Consider the following 13,365-nt stretch of genomic DNA (forward strand, 5'->3'; position numbering starts at 1 on the left):
GCGAGCATCAACCCAGCTGATCGCTTGGAGACATGAATATGGATAACCACACCCTGCCTGACGGAATGGAGGTTATCACTGCGTTACCTGCGAGATGGTCGCCAGTTTCTGAAGGCAGGAAAGTACCCCTGCATTACACAGTGTCAGTAAGGGCAAAACACATTCCTCAAGTAGCTACGGGCAGCACTTACCAGTCACCCCTTGCGTTAGTGTTGCTTTTGCTTCCGTATTCTTCGACCCAAGCGTCACAGTAAGAACGTTTTTGATCACCCCTTCCTCGTCCAGTTTGTTCGCCCAGCGGAAGATAACCTCATCCTCCCGCCCATCTCCAACAACAAAGAGAAAATCAGGCTCCTGATTTGTAGCAGGAGGAGAACCCTTCGCGGACCGCTGGAGGCCCTCTAGAACCGTACTCGCAGCCGTGGCCTTGTTGGGGGAGACGGGTTCAACGATAAGAGCATCCTTGTCCACAACAGCGTGGACATTATGGTTCGCGCATGTGTCGTTGATGTGATTCGCACACTCGGAAGCATGTCGTTCGGCCGTCTGCGGATCCTCTGCGTTTGCGAAATGGAATACTAGAGATGTGTGCATGTGTTCAACCCAGCTGCCTTCTGTGCGTTCCTGGAAATACCGAATCATGTCTGCCACTCCTTCTTTCCAGGTTTCCGTATGCTCCTCGCTCGCGAGCCGTACCCAGTCCTCATGGTTGGCTTCGCGAAGGTAGCGACCGTTCTCAGCAATTAGACCCAGCCCTGCGACACGGCGGAAGAGCCGTTCCATCTCCTCGGGCATTCGAGAACTCATCACGTAGACGATATTTTTGGGATCTTCAATCAAGTCATTTAACGTATCAATGGCCCGCTTTGGCGTGGTCAACACGATGCTAGTAGGGGAACCCCAGGATGCCAGGGTTCCCTCGTAGTCGAGGATGAACAGACGGTGTGAGGACCGTTTATATTTAGAGCAGAGATCATTGACTGAAAGACGAGGTATGGACACATTATCCCGAAGTGACTGCTCGCTCCACGCCTTCCTGAGAGCCTCGATGAACGTTTTGAACCAATTAGCCGTAGTATGTTTCATAATTATGTCGTTTAATTTTGTCCAGTTGCGCTGCTTCTGCTCTGGGTTCATTTCCAGGGCAGTATTCAAAGCCTCGGCGCATTGCTTGTAGTTCCAGGGGTTGACAAGCAACGAGTGTCCTTCGAACAGTGAAGCACTTCCCGTAAATTCACTAAGAATCAGAGAGCCATGTTTTTTCTCGGAATATTGGCCATTTTGGCATTGGATGAATTCATGGCTGGTAAGATTCATACCCTCTCGCAGACTCGTGACCATGAGAACATCTGCCATGGAGATTAACGCAATATACTGAGGGAAGTCGATATCTTGTTTCAGAAAGACCAGAGGTTGATGGGCCAAGCTGAAGTTGGCAGAATTCACTCGCGTCACGATGTCTGATACTGTTGCATCAAGCTCAGATTGCTCCGTCGTCGGCAAGGCAACTTGGATTAGAACCACCTGGGTCGACAGTATTAGTTATGGCTGTTGCTGCGCATAGAACCTTAAGGATGAGAAGGGGTAGTGTCATCATACCTTGTCTTGCCACTGCGGGTATTTGCGGAGGAAAAGTTCGTATGTCAGTAACTTTTGCCTGACGCCTCGAATATTGTCCAGCTTGTCACGGGCCACAACAAGACGCTTTCCCTCATATTTTTCCTTGATTATGCGCATCCATTGCGCAACTTCGTCATTGCTCCGTATACCGTCCAATCCCTTCACGTCAATGCCAATTGGGAAAGTCCCCACGTTAACGAAGCGATCGTCCAGTTGGACACCTTCATTCGTTGCTTCGACAGTAAGTATGCGGCTGCAGGTTTGCAAGAAATGATGACAATATTCTTGAGCTTGGAAACCTATCAGATTGGCTCCAAGCATACCCTTGAGCAACTCCTCCCGGACGGACAGGCAGCGAAATACTTCGGATGACGGAAATGCTATATGGAGGAAAAACCCGATCTGAGCATCAGGGAGTTGTTTCCGCACCATAGAGGGCACTAATAGTAAGTGGTAATCATGGATCCAGATCACATCGTCACGCTTCCAGTTGCGAACAATACGGTCCGCAAATGCTTGGTTCACTCGAACGTAGTAGACCCATGAGTGGTCTTCATACGCTTTGCTCTTTGGGTTGTCAGGAATCTGATAATGGAAAACCGGCCACAAAATTGTTTTGCAGAAGTGGAGATAGTGGCCATCAAAATCGCTATCATCCACATAGACAGTCAATGCATCATAGTCCACTTCGAGTTTTTCGGCTATGTTGTCCTTTGTGTGATCATCCAATGCATCTGTCGGCATGCCGAGAGTTCCGACCCAAAATACACTCCCGAGAACGTTGCTGTCGACAGTAGAGCGGACGGCATTCCGAAGCCCACCATTTCCTTGTTCCGACGGCACTATTGTCCATGCGGCCCCCGCAAAATAGTCGTTCTCAGGGTCTGGCTGAGTTAATGTGAGCAGCTTAATCGCATCAGCCGCATTTTTGGAGTCAGTAGCGACACCATGATCAAGGATGGATGGGGCCGGAGAACGCAGCGGCATTGCTTTCGGTTGATTGAACACTCCCTTAGTCCCCCAAGTTGGGGAGTGGGGATCGCTGGGAGCCAACGGCTGAAGATCCGCGGGTGAAGGAAACGGATAGCCTGATTGGTCAACCTTGGGCTTAGGCTTGCTAGACTTGTCGGATGTAAGGGCATACTGTTGGACTTGTTCCTTGAGAAATGCCGGTATTGTTGGAGAAGTTGGTTTCCTGCGCTGGGAGAACAGGCTACTGAATTGTTTCCTGTGAAGCTCCGAAGATCCTTCTCTCACATGTCGATGTCTAGGACTTGACGGTCGCCTAGTTTGCAGGCCTTCAGGGAGCTGAAAATTGACAGTATAGGGGAGAAACCTAGAATTCGAAAGAAAAGTCAGAGAGCTGCCATACCCAATGCAATCATCAGCCTACTATGACAGAAGGACTTACAAAGACACAACGAAAACCGTCATTGTGACAGAAATTCGGGGTTGCAAAGGACGTCGTCCGTTGAAAGGTTTCGAGGGCAATTCAAAATCCCTTTAGACCGGAGCAAGAAGTCGATCGGAAATGCGGACAGTGGAAATGGGAAAGCAACAGCAGGCAGAAGTTTTAGCCAGCGTGAGATTTTGTATGTAGTGTATGTTGGCAGTGTATTTATGTAAATACTCGAGAAAGCTGTCTATCTTCGAATTGGCAAAATTCCAAGGAAATCTCACGTACACAAAAAAGTGATCATCGTTTTCCCTTGCAGTGAGGTCTAGATCCATTCATCATAGATACGTCATCCATTCAAAATGGAATAGTTAACTAGGACTTCTGCTAGAGCCTGACGAAAAGTGAGGGCAATCCACACGCTGCTCAACAATCCATAGATCATATCATCATGGCTCCTCAGGATCATCATTGGGAAAACACGACCACTCTGGTTTAGAAGGGTTTGAAGTGTTATTAAAAAAAAAAAAAAAAAGGCGGTTCAAAACGGGTGGAACCATCCTTTTAAGTTGGGATTTTTGAGGATTGATCAATAACAAGCTTCGTGGTTTTTCCTGTGGGGCAAGATCCGAATCTGGGATGTTGTATTAGTTAAACTTCCCAGGTACAACAAACATTACACACATAACACACATATATATATATAGCAATTATATTAATGTACAAAGGCCACTTTTGTTGCGCCATCAATAGAATGATTCAGGCCTGAAGAGCGGCGGTGTTTGGTGTGCCATTCGGAATCTATCTAGGTCAACATTTGTGTGGAATGCTTGTACATGTAGTACCTATCCACGCTTGTTGCTGTAAAATCTAACAACTAGAAGTCAAAAAATCCTAGCTAAAAACCTATGCCGCAAAATCTGCTCCGAAAACAGTTCCTTGGAACTTAGGGGCGTGCTGTTCTGAAAGTGTTTCGTGCTGCGTGCATCTTTGGAGAGAGATTTTTAAGCAAACGGTTATGGTAGAGCCCAGCCATTTCCAACATCACTTCTTATACAAGACTACTTCGACAGAATGGTTAAAAGTCGCAGCCGCCCACCAGCTCAAGCCATTTCTGAGAAGGCTGGATGGGGAAAACAGAGGAAGTTTTGTTAGGTTATTTGGGTTATATTCCATTAAGCCACTCATCTCCGGTTGGTCTGTCTCTTGGATCGATGGGAACACCATCAAATGACGAGTCCAAGTTTTGGACTTGAAGATAAAGAAGTTATCGCCCCAAATCGTGGATATAACAACCTTTTGTATTAGATTAGTCAAATCAAGATCTGTTAGCAGGATGGTTGGTGTGTTATAGGTACCATTGTCCCCAAATGACCAAATATAAGTCCTAAATGCGCCTCTGGGCCTTGCCAGATGGGTGTTCCTTCCATCACCATTCCTGCAGAAATTTTGAGGTTATACGTTAAATAAACTGTGCTATCAAGATCTGCAAGTTGAACGTCTGTGAGCCGCAGTCCGCTTTCATGACTCTGAGAAGGCGAAGCATAGTTCACCATGATATTGTCCATGCTGATATCTGATTGTTCCTCAATCTCCTTAAAGATATGTTCAGGAATCAAGTCTGGGCCTATGTGCACATAGCCGTCTTCATGAAGCACTTTTAATGCCTCGGACACCCCCTTTGATACATAACTATCTGATCTCTTTCCTACTCATCCTCAAGATATATTTAGCACAATGGCAGGTGGATCGGCCGGGTCAACTATCTCATCAATCAAAGAACGAATATGGAGAGTTCTGGACTGGAGCTTCTTCAAGACATCCTTCTCATTGGTGATGAACGTGGCTCGCGGATTCAATCAAAACCGTCTGCCGAGTCTTGTTACTGTCAAGAGAGAGGCAAGTAAACACAAGGATTTTCAAAATAGCTAGTAACCAGGTAGTTAACTAACGTTACTATATACACACGAAGAAGACGGTAATTAATGACGTAACTACCTTCCAAACCAAAGGAATTCACCAAAGTTGCTTGGTGATGATACATATATGTTCCTGTGAGACGCTGGCCGAGTTTCATGAGAGAGGGAGTTTTGACGCCATTATTATAGAAGGCAAAGACAGTAAGTAGTGCTTCGTGAAGGCGAGCAGCAAAACAACGCGTAGCTTAAACGGACACTGTAAAACTCAGAAGAGAAGGCTGCAGAGATATCTGGCGAAACAGATTCAGCAGATTCAAGTTTCGAAAGTTGTTGTTGATGTTGTTGACACAAAGCGTGCCTCGCTCGCTTCGCCCTTGCGGTCGCAGGCTGCTAGATAGTTATAGTTACTACCCACCAAGAGGTTGGTATAAACGTGCGGAGTGGCCTCGGGGTAGATAGGAGAGAAGGGACAAGACCGCGCGCCAGATGGGGGAGGTCGGTGGAAGCCCATGGTTGGGTGGCGAGGCAACTTTTAGGTATTTAACTGGGATGGTTTACTTGTTGATATAACCAGTTAGTTTAACTAGTTATCTTGACGAAACTCTTGCCAACTCAATACGTGCATCATGTGAACAAAATAAGGCATCACTGTTCTAATCCCTTATTTAATATTAATAACGACCAATACCTGCTGTCCCTCCGTATCCTTTCATAATGCCGCTTCATTTCACTGCTGCCCAGTCTTCGCGCATCAGGAAACCATCGAGCACTCCATCATCCAGACGACAATCGCCATTCGCCCGTCACACTCGAGCGAAACCTTTCCACAGTCCCAACGCCGCACGTTCTCAGGACTGGGGCAAAACGGCCTTGGACCGCGAGAATGACATTCACTATGGATATTACCAGGATAGCCACTTGCCCGATATTGGCCCATCCAAGTATATTTCCGAAACAACAGTAGTAAATAATGTAATCCAAACGATACAGCATATTCGCAACACCATGTTCAGTGACTTGCCGGACAGGGCGGGGATGAACAGCACCCGGAGAGCGGAAGTCTTGAATTTCCGCCGCGCACTGCCACCGATTGTTTCCGTTGCGCATGTCCAAATGCTACTGAATGCGCCAACCAAGGTTGAGAGAGAGATTGTTGAACTCGTCAACGCCGGTCAAGTTCGAAGGCTGTTCATCCCCGGACGGGGACTGGATTCCGATGGTCTGGGAGACTGCTTAGTCTTGATTGATGACTGGGAGGAGATTGTTCGAGTCAGCTCATACATAAGTGATGGTTTAAAGGGTGAGCAAGAAAGGATTGACACGGCGCCCCCTTCTTTTATTTATTTATTTATTTTTAAATTTCATTTCCCCGTCAAGTCGCGCTAACTCATCCATGCAGAGAAATTTCTAAAGACTTTACGCAGAAATACCAAGTCATCTGCTATTGCAGCGGACCTCTTCTCTCTGGAGGAGACATCATCTTTAGTTCGAGCTGGTTTCCTTGTGTCTCCCTCCTCTTTAGCTAAACACCCATCCTTTGATACTTCTCTCGCTTCCCTCCCATCGGTAGCAAGAAGCCCGTGTTCGAACACATGCCAATCACAGCAAGAGACAGTAGAATCTGCACAAAGAAGATTTTTAGACACCACCATGTTTCTTTCTATCCCGAACCTAGGTCCCTATCTCCGCCTGCTGGGAGCGGGCCGGGCACAGATAATGGTACTTCTTAATAAGTCCAGGTCCGGAGAAGTTCCCTTAACCCTCCTCAGGGACCGTTGGGATGGGGCCGTTGAGTCCGACGCACATCACAGCGTCGCCAAGCGAGCGCGGGGTGAATTCTCTGGCGTCCTGCCTGGAAAAACAAAGAAATGGAAAGAGCTTTATGGGATGAACTTCCGGTGGGCTCTAGAGGAAGCTCTGGGTGCGGGCCTTATCGAGCTTTTTGACACCGGTAGTGTAGGCCCCGGCGTTCGGCGTGTTTGAATATATATATTGACACGGACTATATACCCCTTTGTGATATCGAATATGTAATGAAAGGATTTTCACGGATTTGTTACACCTTGGCTCTGGAAAGCTATTTTTGATTTCATTGAAAATTACGATATATCCAGCTCGCAAATTCATCTGCCACGACAACATCGGAATGCATTTTTATGTTATTTTGTCCTTTTTTGCGTTTTGTTACTCGCATTTCGCTGAATTAATATCTGCTCCCGCCGCAGAAGGCCCCCTTCCGATTCCCCGATTTCGACAGTATTTCGAACCACAAACCGACCAGCAATGCGTTGAAGACAACCCCAATATTTGTCCGTCGAGATTGATCTCGTGGATCCTTCCAGATTCTGAGTCTACCTTTCGCGATCGGTTCCTGATGAATTAAATTAGTACATGAGGTGCCAGCCTTTATTAATACTCATTGCTAATTGGAGAGTGTTAGGAACGAGCACTAAGCGACGCAGAGGACTTAAGATAACTAATCAGCAAGGGGTATGTTACTGCTTGGACAAACACATTCATGTCTCAGGCCAAGACAATCCCAGAATATCCATCACGCGCAATAAAACGGATAAGTTTTTATCGCTGTCTAGGAACGCCATAGTTTTCGTTGAGATGTCGCCCGCTGGATATTTCCCGAGTCATATGTTCCTGTAGCTCAATTTCGAACCCCTTGTACCCCAAATGGCGGTTTGATGCTGTGACGCTTGTTATCTCGCTGATTTGTCCTGGGGAGGTTTAAAAAATTCCAGAAAGACAGGTCAGCCGGGACTCTATTCGTTGATCTTATGTATTTTGTCTCGGACGAGAGTATCGCCAACATACCTCTGGAATAACCATTCTCAAATCCAGACACAGCTAGAGCCAGCTTTACAGCATCATCTCCAGCCTGGGCAAGCTTTTTATCTCCCTCTCCTGTGATTGGACTTGCGATCCAGAGAGCTTCGAGGCAGAGATTGGAATTGGTGAAAGAATAGCCAATGGTGCTCTCTATGGCATTCACTTTGACACCCTGGACCGCGAGTGCGGCCTCGATGAGAAGAGCCATTAGCGGCGAGTGTGAGAATACGGATTCCCGTCGGAATCTCCCATATTGCCGACAAATGGTACGGAAGGTACTAATACGATGAAGTATCTAGGTCTGGGATTCCTGGCTGAACTGCCTTGAAGAGTTGAGAATGGATGGTAGGCTGTTTTGGTTGCATCCAGAAGACTACAGACGTAGGAGTTGTTGGAAACTAAGCAACTCATCTCTATGTGTCTGTTGCACGCAGTTCACCTAATGTGTTGTGCACAGTGTCCATGATATTAATTGCAAGATATCATGAAGAGTCATAATGACAGAAGTAAGCTGATAGAGTGAAAGCGGTCATCCCTTACTCTGACATTGTTGAATGATGATGTCTGCTTCAGACTTTTGCATACAATTAACTGCAGGATTGTGGTTTGAAATGTATTAACTTGGAATGACTTTCTAGTGCACATGAATTTTTGTCAAGCCAGCGCCATGCTTTTGTTGGATAACTCCAATTGTACTGTAAAATCAGCTGTAGGCACAGTGTCATAGTTAGATCCTTTGATTTTCCTCCTCTTGGCTCTTCTATTGCTGGTATTTTCGTCACATTATGGCCAATTTTGCGTATGCAGTAATTAACCTATCCCCAACAGCCAGTTGTTATCAACTAACTACTTAACGCTCCTATGAAGTCTGCTTTTTTTTTTTTTTTTTTTTTTTTTTTTTGTTTTGTTTTGTTTTGCTTTTTTTTTTGCTAGCCAGTTGCATCCATAGAACATGGATGTATGATTCATTCTTCCCCGCCGAACCAAGCATCTCCCATTTGTCTGATCAAACTGTCATTCCTCTTTGCATTAGAGTTACGCCTCCAGCACCATCTGTGCTCCTCAGAACCCTCAATGGCTGGTGATTTGTTTCCGCATTCGGATAATCCACACGGAAAATTCGAGTGTCCTAGTTAACTTCAAGCCTCCTTATTACATCCACATTCCATGGATATATATATATATATATATATATATATGGACGGCTCTTGAAATGTCTCCTATAACAGCCTATTATTAAAAAGATGACAAGCAATTCACCCCGCTCTCTATCCCCTACGCATCATTCTAAAACCGTGGAGGAACACGCCCAGGGCACCACCACCACCGAGGGCGGCGGTGCCCTCCAGACAGAGGCAGCCATCGAGATCGGCAACGAGCAAAACGAAAGCGACGACGGATATGCCACTGACAGCGACCTGAATGCTTCAACGTCGCTGGCCTCAAGCGCCTACAACTTCCCCTTTGAAAACGGGCGCAGATTTCATAAATATCATGAGGGTACATACCTGTTTCCAAACGATGAGCAGGAACAGGAGTGCGAAGATATGAAACATTCCATGATTGTTAATCTCTGCGGGGGGAAGTTGCACTATGCTCCGCTTGAGAACCCACAGATGATTCTTGATATCGGGACCGGAACGGGCGTCTGGGCCATTGACAGTATGGATATCAAGCAGCCAGAATTTTCATTCAACATCCACATCCATCTATATTACTGTACATAGATGTATATTTTGCGGCTGCTAACAACCGCATTTCGATGTAGTGGGTGATGAATACCCTTGCGCTAATATCCTCGGCATTGACTTAAGCCCTATACAGCCTCTCTGGGTTCCTCCCAATGTGAGGTTTATGGTTGATGATGCGGAGTGCGCATGGCTCCATCCAGACAACCACTTCGACTTCGTCCATCTTCGACATCTGACGTCGTCGATTAAAGATTTTCCAAGGCTATTCAAAGCTGCATATGAGTAGGTTCTTTATTTTTTTTCATTTTTTTTTTTTTCATTTCATTTCATTTATTTATTTTAGTTGATTTGTGCAGTATATGGTTGGCTATATATCCTGGACTCAGAACTGATCTTGCTGCCATCTTCGGAGATGTAGCAAACTAAAACCCGGTGGATGGATTGAAATCCAAGACCTCCATTTCCAGCCCCAATGCGACGACGGCTCCCTACCGGCCGACTACATATTGGCCAAATGGCTCCAGTTAATGGAAGAAGGACTCGCCAGGTTCAATGTGGACCTCCTGTCCCCTACGAAACACCCGGGGTACATTCGCGACGCCGGATTTACGAATATTAACGAGCGAATCTTCAAAGTGCCCATTGGCACATGGCCGAGAGACAAGAAGCTGAAGAAGATCGGGCGGTATAATCGTTGCGTGATCAATGGCGGATTGCAAGGGATGAGCATGAAGACATTTACTGGGGCGTTGGGCTGGACGTTGCAGGAGATGGAGGTTTTTAATGTCGGCGTTCGGAAGTCTGTGGAGGATTCGTCGATACATTCGTATCTTCCGTTCCACGTCGTGTTTGCGCAGAAACCTCCTAAGAGCTACTACAATGGGGTCGACTGATTGATATACCCGCCTGTCCACTCTCCCTTCCACTGTTGTTTGTTTGCCTTTTCATCTATTAGCACGTCGTGGTTTGCCTGTCGGGAAAAAGATTGGGGTTTTTGTCGTGGGGGGGGGGGAGGGGAAGGGTGGTGAGCGGTGAGGTTTCCAAGGGTCGTATCCACGTTTTGTTCTCATTGCATGTTAACAGTTGCCAGATATGGCGCCTTTACGTCGTTGGAAGGAAGTTGTTGTCTATTTGTATTGGTTTGTCTGTAAATACCCCAAGATCGGTTTATGGAGGTCAATGTCGCTTTTTCAATATAGCACTTTATTTTCTATATACTAGATGTTTCGAATTTGAGGATGAATGTGAAACCATGGCTGAAGTACGGATTGAAAACTAATCTAGGTTGTTCATTTTCATAAATAACGTGAAACGATAACTAACTATAACTACTAGCCCATTGGAAATTAATTACCTTGTATTCAATCATGAAATCCCTGACGAACAGTTGATCATAGCCGTTAAATGCTTGAGAGTTTGACTGAAGTGAGGCGAGACACCTTTTGTTCTAAAGAAGAATGTAGAGAAATACAAATAAAAGAAAGCTCGTTACGCTCATAACTGCTGAATATAAATTAAGATTAGAAGATTGAAGCTTGCATCATTTTTATAATTGGTGCCCTACTAAACTAGACATATCACGTGCATAAGTGGCTCAGAGTATGGGGTGTGTCTCTGTGGAATGGTTGAAATATAGATATTTTGTAACTATTAAATCCGGGGGATGATCTGGGAGAACCATCTGGGGCATCTCCACTTGCAGCAATAGTTAAAGAAGTCAGTGGACGGTTAAGTGCCAAGGTACGGAGTTAATAGTGGAATGGAAGGTCGGATGCAGTCCGATTAAGCTCGGGTTTCAAGGGTCAGACCCCCCGGGAGCCCCCCCGACCCACCCCCCACAGCCCCAAGTGGGTCCAGGCCCCCAGTTAGCCCCCCATTTAGCGGGCCTCTTAGCGGGCAGAGGCTGAATGAAGTGCACGGTCACTCCGGCTCAGTAAGTCAAGCCGCTCAGCAAAACAAGATACTGATATAGTAGTTCCTGCACCATTCTATTAAACAAGCGGTTTATACGGGCTTGGGATGGTCAGCAGAGGTTAATATGTCTCCGTGCGTAGCATACAAAATGTATATATGTCCATCACTTTGAGCCGTGCTGAGCAGTTTCCTAGTCAGAAGTTCGAAACAACATCCAATTCATCAATAGTTCACTTGTTATATCTAGTTACACACTAAATTTCTTCATCTAGAAATTGCTTCTCCAACCTAACATCTGCACATATATCCATACATACTTATATGTAGATATACCATGCCTCCTCCCGCAAAACAACCCTCATTGATTCGCCCAATCCCGCTCTCACCCTCAGCTATCCCCGCCCACCCATCCATCGCCCTACCCCTATCATCCAATGATGGAACAACCAGATCCCACCCTTCTCTCTCAGAATTCATCCACACCACTCTCACTCAGGCATATACATTCATAACAGACACCGTTCCCGGAAAGACATTCACCGCAGATCCCAAACTGCGGCACGCGCTCCACTCAACCGCGGAGGTGAAATTGTTCAGTGGAGCTACCCAATCCACATCCAGGTCAAGCAAGAAGGATGATAAATGGTTTGCTCGTAGAAGTGTCCATCAAAATTGTGCGGTGAAGGGAACTGCATCCTACGAGGAATTCGTGCATGCTCTGAAGGATAACCATTTCGAGAACGAGTCGCAGTACGTGCAGAGCTTGAAGAGTGCAGAGACCATTGCGGAGTGGGACTGTAGTGGACTGGATATCGAGGGAGGGTGGAGCGGCGTGACGGCCTGCGGTAACTAAAACAAAAGCATAAAATCTACTGCTTATTTCTTTCTTTCTTATTTCCTAACCATATGCTAACTGCTACCTTCCAAAACACCCAGTTAAAGTGTCAATCCACACCTTCGAACCGACATCCCTCTTCTTTAACCGCGCATTCCCAATCATATACATAAGCGCCTTCCTCCCCGCCAAGCTCCCAGCCGAACCAACAGGCTACATAAACGTCCACCTCCCCATCCAACCCGCTGCCATCCCTGTCTTCTCGCTTCCAGAGAATACCATCCTCTCAAACTACGCCGCCGTCGAACTCGTCCAGACCATTGCCCAGTCCACCCAGGTCGAGTGGACAATGGCCACCAACTCCAGTGCCGGTGGCTGGATCCCTGCCTTTGTGCAGCACAGCTGGACGTTGGGTGGCATACCCAGGGCTATTGTGAGGAATGTGGGGCTTTTTATGCAGTGGGTTGATGGGAGAAGGGGGATGAAGCCGACTGCTGGAGAGGATACGGGCGCCGAATGAACGCAGTCAGTCAACCAGAGATCCCTTTCTCAATTGCGCATTTATGGGAGCGTCTTGTTTAGTCTTCCAGGTGTCAAAGGCAAGCAGGGCCACTTTATCCAGCAGTTTGAAAGCAAACATATTAAAGAACAGAACAGAGAGCATGATAGTAATTACTCGAAATAATCGTGCAATTTCTTGTCAAAATAAATCCAAAACCCAGAATTGTTGAATATGACTATGTCATTGCCATAACCCGCTCCCATTTCGCCCCAAAATCGAAAACGCCACAGGATGCTTGCGCATTAACATCCGATATTTAGAACTACATATATTACGTACATATATATCTTCCTTCATACCCGTCTCTGCAGGCAGACAGCCCTCCTCACTGTCCTTTATCATCTAGAATACCGTATGGATAAACAACAGCAACAAGTTCCACATCCGGACAAGGTAGAAGCGGAATACAGAATAAAAAGGGTAAAGAAGAAGAGGGAAAAAGGGAGCATTTGGAGCCGAAACTATCCTGTTTGAAATTGTAAACCTTGTATTTTAAAAAAAGGAAGAGATTAAGACACAATGCAAGAAGCAACACACAATATACAAAAAAGGAAATAGACCATCCCAAGAGTTAAGTGAGAGAATTAACT

At 46.2% G+C, this 13,365-nt stretch overlaps 6 protein-coding genes across 6 annotated transcripts; 3 read left to right on the forward strand and 3 right to left on the reverse strand.

Annotated features, from left to right (window-relative positions):
- Positions 1-75: 75 nt before the first annotated feature.
- Positions 76-3,054, reverse strand: PADG_01164 (trehalose-phosphatase; the record flags this gene model as incomplete). Its single annotated transcript, XM_010758331.1, has 4 exons — positions 76-128; positions 192-1,524; positions 1,600-2,956; positions 3,032-3,054. 4 exons carry the CDS (start codon positions 3,052-3,054, stop codon positions 76-78), a joined length of 2,766 nt encoding a protein of 921 aa, XP_010756633.1.
- A 1,006-nt stretch (positions 3,055-4,060) lies between these two features.
- On the reverse strand, positions 4,061-4,584 carry PADG_01165 (uncharacterized protein; the record flags this gene model as incomplete). Its single annotated transcript, XM_010757847.1, has 2 exons — positions 4,061-4,312; positions 4,375-4,584. 2 exons carry the CDS (start codon positions 4,582-4,584, stop codon positions 4,061-4,063), a joined length of 462 nt encoding a protein of 153 aa, XP_010756149.1.
- A 1,065-nt stretch (positions 4,585-5,649) lies between these two features.
- On the forward strand, positions 5,650-6,918 carry PADG_01166 (uncharacterized protein; the record flags this gene model as incomplete). Its single annotated transcript, XM_010758332.1, has 2 exons — positions 5,650-6,235; positions 6,335-6,918. The coding sequence occupies 2 exons, from the start codon at positions 5,650-5,652 to the stop codon at positions 6,916-6,918; spliced, it is 1,170 nt and encodes a 389-aa protein (XP_010756634.1).
- Positions 6,919-7,512: 594 nt separating this feature from the next.
- On the reverse strand, positions 7,513-7,981 carry PADG_01167 (uncharacterized protein; the record flags this gene model as incomplete). Its single annotated transcript, XM_010758333.1, has 2 exons — positions 7,513-7,661; positions 7,759-7,981. The coding sequence occupies 2 exons, from the start codon at positions 7,979-7,981 to the stop codon at positions 7,513-7,515; spliced, it is 372 nt and encodes a 123-aa protein (XP_010756635.1).
- A 1,036-nt stretch (positions 7,982-9,017) lies between these two features.
- PADG_01168 (uncharacterized protein) lies at positions 9,018-10,357 on the forward strand (the record flags this gene model as incomplete). The annotated part of the gene is made up of 3 exons (XM_010757848.1): positions 9,018-9,435; positions 9,542-9,746; positions 9,883-10,357. The coding sequence occupies 3 exons, from the start codon at positions 9,018-9,020 to the stop codon at positions 10,355-10,357; spliced, it is 1,098 nt and encodes a 365-aa protein (XP_010756150.1).
- Positions 10,358-11,712: 1,355 nt separating this feature from the next.
- On the forward strand, positions 11,713-12,733 carry PADG_01169 (uncharacterized protein; the record flags this gene model as incomplete). The annotated part of the gene is made up of 2 exons (XM_010758334.1): positions 11,713-12,223; positions 12,315-12,733. The coding sequence occupies 2 exons, from the start codon at positions 11,713-11,715 to the stop codon at positions 12,731-12,733; spliced, it is 930 nt and encodes a 309-aa protein (XP_010756636.1).
- Positions 12,734-13,365: the final 632 nt, after the last annotated feature.

This window comes from Paracoccidioides brasiliensis (assembly GCF_000150735.1).
Source record: "Paracoccidioides brasiliensis Pb18 unplaced genomic scaffold supercont2.1, whole genome shotgun sequence".
NCBI lineage: Eukaryota > Fungi > Ascomycota > Eurotiomycetes > Onygenales > Ajellomycetaceae > Paracoccidioides > Paracoccidioides brasiliensis.